Below are 13,333 nucleotides of genomic sequence, written 5' to 3' on the forward strand. Positions count from 1 at the left end.
CAGTTGCTGATTGTAGCAATGTAGGACCCCAAGGTTGTAGCCGGAAAGGTGCATGATAAGGCAGGTAAAAACGAAGTAAATAAATTAAACGGGGAAGGAGAATCAATGTTGTTTACTTGGGCCTTTTTTTTAGCCATCTCACGGCCATCAGGAGAAGAGCTGGCCCTTCGATCGCCAGCCGTATCAGAAACCATCGGGTTTAAAGGAAATAATATTTATGCCCCTTCTCCACCCACACCACATCTGACCTGTCCTACTTCCCATTATTACTTGCCAGTAATTTTCTGTGTGCTTAATAAAAGGACAGGCTAGTTCCTGGAAGATAGGAACGTATCTGTTCTTAATACGTCGGACACATTAGGATGCCTAAATGGTCACACATTGGAAGTAAAGAACAGGAGCGATAATAATGCAAGCTCCATAGGGGGGAAGCAGCCTTGTAAACCGAGCGTTCATTGTAAGCAAGGGAGTCTGCATTCAGTCCCCATTATGCAAAAACTCGGCTTGTTTTCAAGCATGCATGCACACACTCCTCTTTCTCTTGCCCCACCCTTTCATATGTGGAGAATCCCAATTAGAAACTAGCAGTGCAATCCTACGCAGAGTTACTCCAGTCTAGGACCATTGATTTCAATGGCCTTAGATTGGAGTAACTCTGTTTAGGATTGCACTGTACGTCTCTTTACCTATGACGTGTGAACACAGGTTTCTTAGTTAACCAGAGGGTGGTTCTCTCTACCTCCTCAAAAACCAGGTTCTGGTTACCTTGTGAGCCCTATTCACGTGTCAGAAATAACCAGGATTCGTTGTTAACTGGGATGCTCTGTGTGAAGGGGTGTGGAGAAGCCAGGTGTGCACGCAAGCTCAGCCAGGTGTGTGCCAATGTTGTCGTAATCTTGGCTTAAAGCAACATTTGAACGAAGCCTAAGAATTGCCTCCAGACAAGGAAGTAGAATACTGCTTGTAAATTAGTAAGGAGTTGCAGATTATCAGTGTGTCAAATGATGCAACATAAGTATGTTAGCAGGGATTTTTTAAAAAAAACCCAATTAATTAATTGTTTAAACTAGTTAATTTAAACCAATTAAATTAAATGTTTAAATAATGTTTACAGGAGAAGGCAAGTACTCCATGTATAAGCCTGGACCATATATAAGAACTGGAGTTTATCTGTGCTTCATAGCCTGCATTTTGCTCCTCTAGGACTGATGGGCAGCACAACAGACTTCCTGACAACTATAGAGAAACATACTGTATTTACACACGTGGAGCAGAAAATTTTCCACGGAAAAAATACAGCATCGGAAAATATTTGATTCTGGAAAATTTTCCACCCGACTTCCCAGGCTGATCCTGTTCCTGTTCCTGATTGGGACATGTAGCGATGAGCTCGGGCTTGAAGCGCTTTTTGAGACAGTGAAATCCTAAGAAGAGTTCCTCCAGTCTAAGCCCATTGAAATCTTAGACTGGAGTAACTCTGCTTAGGATTTTCACAGTTTCTCTCCTAGTGGTTGTTGCTCTTAGGGAGACCCACCTCTTCCACCCCGCCCCCCGCCCCCCAATTAAAAAGAAGGAAACTATTAAGGTGCTTTTCATGGTCATAGATCCAGAGGAGTTAGCCGTGTTAGTCTGCAGTAGCAAAATGGCAAAGAGTCCAGTAGCAGCTTTAAGACGAACCAACTTTATCATAGCATAAGCTTTCGAGAGCCACAGCTCTCTCCGTCAGATGCATGGATCTGACGAACAGAGCTGTGGTTCCCGAAAGCTTATGCTACAATATAGTTGGTTCGTCTTAAAGCTGCTACTGGACTCTTTGCTATTAAAATAAGTGTACTCACATGAGGACACGTCTGAAGTTGCCTTATACTGACTCAGAACATTGAGCCATCAAGGTCAATATTGTCTACTCAGACTGGCGTAAAGAGGATGTGTATGAATTGGTAGTCCTGGACACGGCAAGAGGAACCGTTGATCCCGAAGAATGTTTCGGAGCTACTACCAGTCTCGGGCATATTCCTTCCCTCTGGGATCAAGTTACCACGGTCAAACTGGTTGTAAGGCTCAGAGTGTGAACTGCAGGTGGGATGAAATTTCACCTCCCCAGCTCAGGTGATCAGGCAGTTTAAACAGGACCAGAGAGGCTGCTCTCAGGGTGCCAGGTGAGGTGAACTGCGGCTGGCAGGCTCCTCTGCTTCACAGAGTGGGTGCGTCAGTGCAAGAGAGGAGGGGAACAAATTTGGCTGCCTGTCTCTCTGCTTCTGTGGAGTGGGGGAAGGACCGCAAGCATCCCCTTCCCTTCATTATCCAGACTTCCCGCTTTCCCCCATGCGTTCGAGCAAGATTACCGTAATTATACATACAGCCCTTCTTGGATTTTTTTCTGGTGCCAGCAGCTGTAAAGAAAGACTGAATGGGTCTACTCTCAAACTGCAAAAACAGAGTACCGTAGATGCATATAAAATCTCCGGTCAAATCCAGTGGGTCTGTTCTGCGAAGGGCGTGGCTTCCCCAGCTGCAAGGATCCTTCCCTGGGCACAAGAGAGCCAGCACAGTATACTGGTTAGAGTGTCAGACTAGGACTTAGGTTCGAATCTCCACTCTGCCACGGAAGCTCATTGGGTGACTTTGGGCCAATCACACACTCTCAGTCTAACCTACCTCACAGGGTTCTTGTGAGGATAAAACGGAGGAATGATGTAAGCCACTTGGGGTCCCCATTGGGAGAAAGGCGGGGTATAAATTAAATAAATAAGAGGCTCTTCTATCAGGGGAAGGTTTCTTGTGCCAAGGGGGAGGTACCGCCACCGTTACTGGAATGGTTCCACAGGATTCAACCCACTGACTCACAATCTCGAAGCAGAAACATAGCCTAGAAAAGAGTTAAGCTAGAAATTTATAAGAGCACATCACAGCATTTTCAGAGGTCCCATTAGGCCTTTGTGTTTCCATATGACAGCATACATGGTAATGACGGTACCCAATGATGCAAAGAGAACTAAGAAATCCTTATAAAAATTGCATATTTTGGAGGACTTCTTGCGTCTCCCTTGTAACAGGGCTAATATTGGTCTTGGTGTCCTGTGTAAGACATTTTTATCCCGCCCTTTCTTCCGGGAACTCAGGGCATCATATATGTTTCCCCTTCCCCGTTTTAGTCTTGCAACAACAACCCTGTAAGGTAGGTTAGGCTGAGAGAGTGACTGGCTTCAGGTCACCCAGAGAGTATTACAACAGAATCTGGCAGTCCCAGATCCTAGTATGACACCTAACCACTATGCAACACTACCTGGTTCAAATAAAAGTTTATTTAGACTCCTGTCCACATCCTACTAGCATCAGGTCCTTTTTAAAATGTCCCCTGCAGGGTGTTGCGCTCTGCAGACAAGCAACTCCTGGTGGTCCCTGGCCTGAAGGACATTCGACTGGCCTCGACCAGAGCCAGGGCTTTTTCTGCCCTGGCCTCGTAGAACGCTCTCCCGCTGGAGATCTGGGCCCTGCGGGACCTGTTGCAGTTTCGCAGGGCCTGTAAAATGGAGATGTTCCACCGGGACTTTGACTGAGTGCCAGCGGGTGTTCTTTCCCCTTCCATCTAACACCACCACCTTTTCCATGACTGCCCTCGGCCATGTGTTATGCCCATATGTTGTTCTGGCCCATATGTGGACTCCCGAATGTCTATCTAAGTAGCCTATGTACAGAAGGTGCCTGGACTATTTTAACGACCTTTTATAATTATTACTGATTTTATAGTTTTATGATTAACATTGTGTTGCATGGATGTTGTGAGCCACCGTGAGCCCACTCATGGGGAAGGCGGGATATAAATCTAATAAATGAATATAAATCAAGATGAAAACCCGTTCTACCCACAGTAAACAACCACCAGTAGCTGCAGGCTAATCTGTTACTAATACCTGCATATTGGTGTCCTCTAGAATTATATTTATTTTAATTTTATTTTATTCCTTGCCTTTCTCCCCAATGGGGACACAAAGTGGCATACCTCCTCTCCCGAAATTGTCCACCCCAGTCATCTTCTGGCCTGCTTGGCACAAGAATAGCCGCTTGTGCCCTGGAGTTTCCTTGAAGCCTATTGGATGCTCGTCAGCAATGGTGGGCAAGCATCCCTGAAACGCTTACTACGAGTCTCGGGTTCAGGACATAATTGGGAGCCAGTGTAGTGGATAGAGCACTGGACTAGGCGCTGGGAGACTCAAGTTCACTCTCTGCCACAGAAGCTCATGGGATGATCTTGGCTCATTTGCATACGCTCAGCCGAACCTACCTCACAAGGTTATGGTGCGGATAAAATGGAGGGGAGAAGAAGAGAACGATGCAGGCCGTTTTGGGTCTTCATTGGAGAGGAAGATGGCGTATAATAATAGTAAGTTATTGGGGGGCGTCTCATTTCCGTTCATGCATGGAGATACCGAGGCTGCTGGAATGGAGAAAAGACACTCCGGCACCTCCTGCCGCCTGCTAGGATTGCTTGGCAAACACTTTTGCTGTACGCAGAAAAAATTTGGAAAGCCGGATCAGCAGAATTAAACTGCAGCAGGCTTGCGGAAGGACCCCAGCTGAAATTAATTTGTTATTACTGGCAACTCCTCCCTGCTGATCAGTTCCAAACCCCCAACTTGGTAGAGACCCCCTGTCTTCAGACACCCCTGGGATCTCCAGCAGTGACCTGTATATGCAGGCTGGAAGCACGAGAGCCCAAAATTACCTTACTGTATTTTTATGGAGGAGGGTGGGGTAAGCATCCCCTTGAAGTCCCTTGTTGAAGACCCAAGATCTGAACGAACTTACTTGACTAATCTGCCTACCGATCCCTCTTGCTGCCTCCAAGAGGCATGAGAGGTATTTGGATGGCCTATCGCTGCATTCTCCCTGTGGGTCAGGACTTCCCATTCTGTCTTAGTGTGCCCACATAACACCTGTGGCACCCTGGCACTGACCTGCCAGATCTTCTGCTGTCACCCTGCGCGTGTCTCGTTTTGCACCTGGAGAGGCGAGCGCGTTATCCGAGCCTGTTAACCAATACCCGGGGAGGAAAGTTTATGCTGCGGCGTACTGAGCGTGCCCTTGACCTGGTTTGAAACTCCTGCATCTCCAAACGTTCAGGATGCTCCGTGGGGTGCCGGCGCCTTGGCTCTGCCATCTGTCTAGGACCCATAGATCCCAAATGAAGTTAGGGAGGGGCATGGATGGGGAAGGAGATCACCTTTCATTCACTCCGGCTGCGTCATCTTTTGGCCACCTTTAATAACAACCCGCCTGTGTAGTCATGCATATAGAGGATCCTGTAGCTAGCTGAGATGTGTGTATTTTCTGAACTGAAACCGGTGGCATATTTCACTCTTGGACCCAAATAGATTTACTTTCAGAGTGTGTGGGTATGAATGAATGCCCCGCCCCACGTATTCTGGGCATGCCTAGGGAAGGAGCCTTGCTGCATGTGGAATGTTGGGCTGCTCAGTTGCACCCGAGGCAGTGACATGGCACGATTACCTGCCACCAGGGGAGGCTGATTAGAAGGTGAGTGCAGAGCGGCAGTTCATGCAGGGGCACAGCAGGCAGCCTCTTGGGCTCAGAGGAGCCTACAACCAGTGTGGGGTTTAGACGATTGAAAAACTGCACGGCGGAGAGCCAGTGCTGTGTTTGAAGCCATATTGGAGACTTATTGGGGGTGGAGACCTCTGGCAGCTCTAGGTGATGGGGTAGGGAGAAAAGTGACTTTGGAAGCAAATTAAGGCCAGCAAAATCAGCTCTGCTGGATGCTATTTTAGGAAGCAGTTTCTCTTCCGTCTTGCAGTTCTGTCTGTTCCTCACTTCCCAAATTCTGATGATCTCAGCCTTACCATTTGGATCCAGAGGAGTTAGCCATGTTAGTCGGTTGTTGCAAAATAGCAAAGAGCCCAGTAGCCCCTTTAAGACTAAGCGACTTTACTGTAGCATAAGCTTTTGAGAACCACAGCTCTCTTCGTCAGATCTGACAAAGAGAGCTGTGGTTCTCAAAAGCTTATGCTACAATAAAGTCGGTTAGTCTTAAAGGTGCTACTGGATTCTTCTATTTTACCATTTGGAGAAGGTTGTGTTGGACTCCCAGAGCTCAAACATCCCACAACCTTCTGAGCAAGCCCAAAGGCAGCTGGAAGCCCCTCCTCTCCATGCACCTAGTTCCTCTGCCCCCCAAGCCTCCCACTTCTCCTGGCTGACCTCTAGGGCGGATGGTTTCCCTTTTGGCCCCACCCTTTTTGGCTGAAACGAGACACCACGCTTGGCCTGGAGGCTGGGCTGCTGGAGAATTGAAAGCGAAACTTATCTTGGAGCCCTGTGAAGTGGCTTCCAGCTCTCTTTCATCAGCCCTGGGGAGGGAAGGGGATGGGGGAGGGAAAGGGGTCCTTGGGTGGGTGGTGGAGAGGAGCTCTTTGCAACCCCCCTCCCCCTACTGCCAGGTAGCATGGACAGAGGTCTCTGTGGCTGATTCCTCCTTTGCTCTCAGCCTCTATTGGGGGGGGGGAGTCAAGACCTTAAAACTCTCAGGTTGAAAACGAGAGGCTTGTCTCTTGGGGTTTCTTACGATCAGTGCAATGCCCAGTTTTCACCGGGATGGAGACAAAAGAGGTAAGCCTGATTGATATCCGAAGCTCCCCCCTCCTGCTTCCTACCTGCCTTCGCAGCTGGCTCCTTTGAAACACCAGACCTCGGCTGTCTCTCTCCTCTCTCCTCCTGTTTTGCTTTGTTTCCGTCTGTTAGTCCACAGTTGCTCATGAAATTGGCCAAAGCAGTTGGCCAAAGTACTCTGCCCCCCCCCTGGCATTCAGACCTTTCTGAGCAAATAGGAGGGGGGTGCATTCGATCTGGGGAGGGGAACTTTTAGTTTAGGCGCAAGTTGCGGCTTTGTTGAACAGCAGAGGGTTTATGTGGCCGAGCCACCGACTTTTTAGCAGATCTCCTACGATACTACTTGGAGACCTGGGCCAGGTGGGCTTGAGCTGGTTCTGGTATAGAATGGGGTTCTGGCCCGAGCGGGTGCTCTGAAACGGCAGGCTCAAAAAGTAATGCCTGCTTCTCTGCAGAACTACAGCGTCAAATCTCCCAAGTTGCCTTGGCTGCAAGTAACCCGGGCGATTTTGCTTGGAAAAATTAGATCCTGGCACCAGTGTGTGTGTTTTTTTCTCAGCTATTTACAGGGCTTACGAATTTCTGTTTTCAGTTTTTAAAAATGATTTAGGATCAGACTAGGAGCCTGGAGATCAGAAATCATGCCGTTTGGCTGGGTGACCTTGGGCCCGTCGTGCGCACTCTATATCCTGGGATGGTTGTGATAGTAAATTGAGAAGGGAGAACTGGGTAGGGGGAAATGCTACCACATCCCCAGTATTTGTTTTTTGTTTTTTTTAAAAATCCACTTTGTTTTGTGAATGTTGGGTTTACGCTCTGTGAATGCTCAGGGGATAAGCTCAAACTCTCCTTACAGTTAGCCTGGTCAGAATAAACCAACAGTTCTCTCCTTTTTTCAGTTCCTTCTAAATTCCCAGCTGCAGAATTTGGTGGTGTGATGGATTTCATCCCTAACCTCTCTGTCCCCCCCCCCCCACACACACACACATACACTGTCCTTTAAATAGAACTTCCAGTTCGATTTCCCTCCCCATACCTTAGAAGATGAGCTGCGGCCCATGAAAGCTCATGTTGAAATAAATGCTTGTGTTTAAGGTGCCCCTGGGCTTTGGTTTTATTTTGCTGGCCGGAGAAAACAAAGGATAGCCAAGGCAGGTGTGCTCTCAATGCATGTAGGCGGTGGGGGCTAGTTACTGGGTCTGGTGCTTTCTCCGCCTGGTGAGTTTGCAGAGAGGGCTTTCGGTGGCTTGTTAAGGGAAGCTCTCCCTTGGGGAGAGGGCAGACAAGCTTGAGGCTTCCCTGGGGTCCCTGAAAGCAGGCGCGTGGCCTTAAGGGAGCTGACCAGCCAGATGGAGAAAGAAGGTAACCCTGGAATGAACAGAGCCTGAACAACCAAAACTAGACGTGGTGACTAGAAATTGCCTTTGGCTTGTCCAGTTCTGGTTGTTTTCAAGCTGCGTTCCCTCAGTGAGGTTGAGATAAGCTTGTTCCATCGATGTGTCTATTCCTGTGGCATTCTGCATTCCTAGAGATTGTACAAAGTTTCAAGATTTCATCTTTCTGGTTTAGGAGAAAGCTCCCATCTTTTATTCTGTCGATTTGTAGTCCAAGACAATTACTCAGTTTTGCAAGAGATATTATGTCCGTGTCCCTGCGTAGGCATTTAGCAATTCCTTTGACATCCTTTCTGTTTGCACAACACAAAATCAAATTCTCATCCCAAGATTAGCAGGTATTGAAACTGTCCGTTCTTTAATTTTGTAAATAGGCACGGCTCTGCCTTTCCTGGTTGGAAGTTGAACCTTCTTAATAGCACAGTCGGTTCATCTTTGGAAAACCCTGCTTTGATTTTAAAGTATTCAACGTGCATTTCTCGGTGGGTTGCTACACGGAGCATAGCTCAGATTGCAGTATGTTTAGTGAACGGTGCAGCAGTTTCAACATTAAGCTTAGGTTGCACACTTGCGCACAGCTTGAAGTCTGGTGCCTGTACTGCTCGTTGGGACTAACTCCTGTTCGTCTCCTTGGGCTCACCCGTTCCTGCCCCTTCTGAACCCCGGATTTTTGCCTTCCCTTCTGGCAGGGGAGTTACTTGGTGTTCTCCCTGCAGGTTGGCATCCCAGTCAGCACGTAGGGGTCTTGCCAAGCCAGTAAAAGAGATTTCCTCAGCTCTCTGACCAAATCCCTCTCATTTGCATTTCTACAGGCATCCTGTTTCGATTCGTATTGCCCCATCACAGAATCAGCATTTCTTAAGTCAAAGCTCTTCCCATTTCTCAGAGCCCTGAGCTCAACACCTGCTTCAGTAATGTAGATGCTGCAGTTAGTTGAGATTCTAAACCCTGCAGTGAGCATTTTCCCCACAGAGAGGATATTCTGTTTAACTTGAGGGCAATAAACACAGTCCTTCAGAATCAACTTTATCCCCCTCTGAATCAACGACTTTCAGCTTAAGATCTCCAATTCCTTTGATCTGCAGGCGATCGCCATTTGCTTGGGAAAGATCTCGTCTGCCTTCTTTATTCAGACTTAGGAAAGAGTCTAAATTTGGGCTTATACGGTCACAGGAGCCCGCATCCAGAACCCAGAGATCTTTCATGTCAAAATCATTATTTGATATCGTGCAAGCAAAGTCTCTTGATGCGCTTTTGCTATCATGAGCATTGGAATGCCCCCTTTTGCTTTGATTTTCAAAACAACCTCGTGGTCCCTCTCTGTCTGCAGTGTCTCGGTAGATGCCCCCCCCCCCCTTTTTGGCAGAAATTACAAGTGATCTCTCTGGATCTATCATTTACTTTTAACTCGCTCGTTCTCTCTCCTGCCTGTTCAAGGGACCTCTTAATAGACTCATCTTTTAAGAAGTTGAGAGTATAAGAGAAATCTACCTGATCCCTTGCTTCTAGCACTGATCTCACATTTGCATGTGATCTAGGGAGGCTGTTTAAGGTAACTGCGTTAATTTCAGAATCGCTGATCTCAGTTCCAGATGCTTGCAACTGACCCACAATTTGTATAATTTCTTTCAAATGGGTTTGAATATCACCGTGCTTGTGGAGCCTTTTGCTGTAAAGTCTCGTTCTGAACCATTAAGATTCCTCCCCATTGAAGTAATATATATATGTATATGTATATGTATATATATGTATGTTTTGTGTATGAGAGGGAGAGATCTGAGAAGGACAGCAGCTGGGAATTACAGGAAGGGAGTCCAGTAAAGAAGCAATAGGGGCTAGTTTCCTAAAGTCTGGGAGGGACGCTAAACAAAACAGTCTTACAGTGCGTTCCTAAGTAGAGTTACGCCAGTCTAAACCCATTAAAATCAGTGGGCTTAGACTGGAGTAACTCTGCTTAGGATTGCATTGTCAGCTACGTCTGCCGAAACATCAACCCAGACGGTCGCACAAACAGCAGGCATATCTTCAAGGTGGCCGCTTTGTGCGTTATAAGAATACTTTTTGGAAAACAAACTCATTCAGGTTTTCAGGATTCTGAATCCAGCGTTTTAGTCCATGGCACAGCGAGACTGGCCCTGTGTGTCTTTCCAGTGTTGCAATTGTTAGTGCAGCCCCTTGTGCCTTAACCAAGTGCTCAGCCTGCATAAGCACCCTCCGCTCAGTTAGGAACGCACAGCACCGAGCGACGGATGCAGTCTTGACTCTTCTGTGATCTGATCTCCCCACCGGCAATGAAATAGGGCCAGGTTTCTCGAAAACAGGGGTGTACCCTTTTCTAGGGAAGGCTGCAGAACATTGGGGCGCATTGGGGAAAGACAGCAAAAGTGAAGTCGTGCTACTTTGCTCCTGTCTATCGCCCAGCAAAGCTTGAATCGAGATTAAACTTACCTCGAACGGAGAAATTGCACTTGGTCAGTCCTGGGAGCTCCTCCTTATTCCCAGAGCCTCTGTATATTCCTGTAGAATTAAAACGAGCGCCTGTATCGCCGGCATAATGTTCTCTGCTAGGGTCCGGCTGCTCGGTGGGTAGGAAAGCCATCGCTGCTTGGTGCCATCCTGGGCAGAGAGGCTGGCCAGGTGTGCCCGCTGGGGTTGCAGGGGGCGTATAGCCAGCGTCCAAAACGAGCCTTGTTCTCTTTGTGTTCTTTCTGCCAGGCCTCCGCAGAGCGGCCCCCAGGAGAGCGAATCACCTCTGCTTCTCGCCTGGCACGCAAGTGCCCACTTTCACCCTTCCGCCCCAGCAGCACGCTATGAGCAGAGGTGTCTTTCAAGGCAGAGGTTCTGATCACGCCGTCCCAAAACCTAACAACTTCCCTAACCCAGCTTTCTTCCACGGTCCTCTTGTCCCGCAGGCAGAAGGTTTTGACCATTACCGACAGCAACAAGTCCTCTTCCTGAAGGGGCAGGTGGACAAAGTGCCACTGTGGCAATCCCAGACACAGAGCCCCCAGGTTTATCAGGGCTACCGCCCAGGCCCCAAACCCTCCAGCCCGCCTGCTCCCTCCAGCTTCTCATACAACTGTCGGAGTGCCACCAGAAGGCCTCCTTGGAACAGCTGGCAGCAACCCACCCAGCATTTCCAACCTCCGCCAAGGCACAGCAACAGAAAGCGAAAGGACGAGCTAGATGGATTCGTGTCTCAGTTCCAGGAGCTGACTCTCGCTGGCTCAGAGGTTGAGCAAAGACTGTTAGAGATTTTAAGACAGCTTGGGCCCGGAGGCACCGAAACCGCTCGCAAACTCGCCTGGCAACTCCAAATCCAAAAGAAGGAGGTCAACCATCATCTCTACAGGCTTCTCGATCGAGGAACATTGTGCAAAACAGTGGGGACCCCTCCGCTGTGGAGATTGGCGGACAGTCCAAAGCCTCAGGGAGCAGCTGGAGAAGGCTCTTGCGCCAGCCAGGGGTACCCTTGGAGACCTCCGGCAGCCGGATCCAGAGAACAGAGCTCTACTATCCATTCAGAAGACGATTCTGATCTTTTCAACATGGCTGAAGTCAAGGAGAAGATTTGCAACTATCTGTTCAGCGTCCAAGACTCCACGGCCCTCAACCTTGCCAAAAACATTGGCTTCTCCAAGGCCAGGGATGTGAACTCTACCCTCTTTGCCATGGAGAAGATGGGCGATGTGTGCAAGGAGAACACGGCGCCTCCTAAGTGGTCCCTCACCGACAACAAACGCAAGCGCATGCAGCTCAAGCAGAAGAGTGGCGAAGTCAAAGAAGCAGCCCCCCTCGTTCCGGATCCAGACCTGGAGGCCCCAGCTCCTCTCATAAAGCAAGAGCTGCCCGCAGAGGTGCCAACTCCTCCTCTTCCTTCTCCTCCTCCTCCTCCTCCTCCTCCTCCTCCTCCACAGCTGGAGGACAACGAGGAGAAAGTTGAGAACGGGCAGCAGGTGTCCGAGCCGCCCGAGCCGGTGGAGCCGCAGGGCGATGGTTCTACTTCTCGGATTGGCCCCCCTCGCAGCAAGAGACCCAGGTACCAGTGGTTTCAGGGTTACGGTGACAACTCTGAGAACGGCAGGTGGGCCACAGACGACATTCCGGAGGACCTGAATGCCATCAGCAACCAGGACAAGTCGCGGTGCATCATGGAGTCCCCCCTGTCCCCTAGTTACGCGGCTCAGTTTGACACGGCTTTCCTCTCCACCCCTTTGGAAAAGCTAACAGCCTGTCAGAAGAAGAACCCCGTGAGTGGTTTGATTGAATATACCCAGTACACATACCAGCATTGCGAGTTTGTCCTGCTGAAGCAGAGCGGGCCATCCCATGAGCCACGGTAAGAGAAGATCTTTGGGGCTGGGGGAGGAGGCTTGGCTCCCTGCTTAGGGTTCAGCTTTAAAAGAAGGCTGTTAACTTTCGTTGTCTTGCGTAAGAGCGCTGCGATGTTTACGTGGCCATCTCCTTCGACCTTAAGTAATTGTAGAAGGACATCCCACAGGCCTGTGAGCGTCTGCATTTAGGTTGCCGGCTCTCATATTAACTGGGACTGGAGTAGACCATAGAGGGCTTTGTATGGAAAGAGAGGGCATAGGTCAAACAGAGAGATGCGTTTGAGAGGGATATGAGCCCTCAGGAAAGGAAGTATGGGGTGGGTGGGGGGTCGGTTTTGGGGGTTGGTGTTTTTTTTTTAACCTTATTTCCACAACTCAGAATTAAGAATCAAGAGGACAAGAATCTTTTGTTACCTGATCACGATATCTGCCTGTCTGGGTGCCCCAGATGACTGCGGATGTATTGCTAAATATTACGTGTGAGCAGGCAGAGCCGTAATGGTTTATGTGGGCCGGTAACTTTTGTGGATCTCTCCCCCCCCCCCCCAATTTGCTGCAGCTTTTTAAGTCTGCTGCAACTTTTTCCTCCCAAATTTGAAGAGGGATTCTTAGCAAAACAGTGTGGGGTGTGAAGGAAGGAGGGAGAGCTCTAGGGAGAGAATGAATGCGTGAATGAATGAGAATTCAATCCTCCGTAGCAGCTACAAGGGGAAAGGGCCTGCCCTCTGGGTGTTCAGCAGCTTAGAAAATACATTCTCTCCCCAAGTCCTGCATCGCTTGTTTTCAGCAGCAGGCATCTGTCGTCTTACGGAGGAGACCTGGAGCATCCCCTGCTTGTCGCTTGGAACAGTCAGGAGATTTGGGGTTTTATTTTTATACTCTAGTTTGGTGGCTTTTTATAGACACCGTGTTCAAAACGCAAGCAGCCTCACCCTTTTTCTTTTGCCTTTTTTAAGCACCAGTCGAAAGCCCCGTGCT

At 48.8% G+C, this 13,333-nt stretch overlaps 1 protein-coding gene across 5 annotated transcripts in view; it reads left to right on the forward strand.

Annotated features, from left to right (window-relative positions):
- Nucleotides 1-13,333, forward strand: part of ADAR (adenosine deaminase RNA specific) — a 57,522-nt gene that overhangs the window by 20,241 nt on the left and 23,948 nt on the right. For 2 of the 5 annotated variants that reach the window (XM_054994618.1, XM_054994626.1), the window contains exon 2: nucleotides 10,737-12,360. In XM_054994618.1, coding sequence (XP_054850593.1) covers nucleotides 10,832-12,360 — 1,529 coding nt within the window. In that variant the 5' untranslated portion in view covers nucleotides 10,737-10,831. Of the gene's footprint in view, nucleotides 1-6,404; nucleotides 6,628-10,736; nucleotides 12,361-13,333 lie in introns of those variants that run through there. The other 3 variants (XM_054994610.1, XM_054994636.1, XM_054994644.1) reach the window with 3 other exon arrangements.

The sequence above is a fragment of the Eublepharis macularius genome, chromosome 1 (assembly GCF_028583425.1).
Source record: "Eublepharis macularius isolate TG4126 chromosome 1, MPM_Emac_v1.0, whole genome shotgun sequence".
Taxonomy (NCBI): domain Eukaryota; kingdom Metazoa; phylum Chordata; class Lepidosauria; order Squamata; family Eublepharidae; genus Eublepharis; species Eublepharis macularius.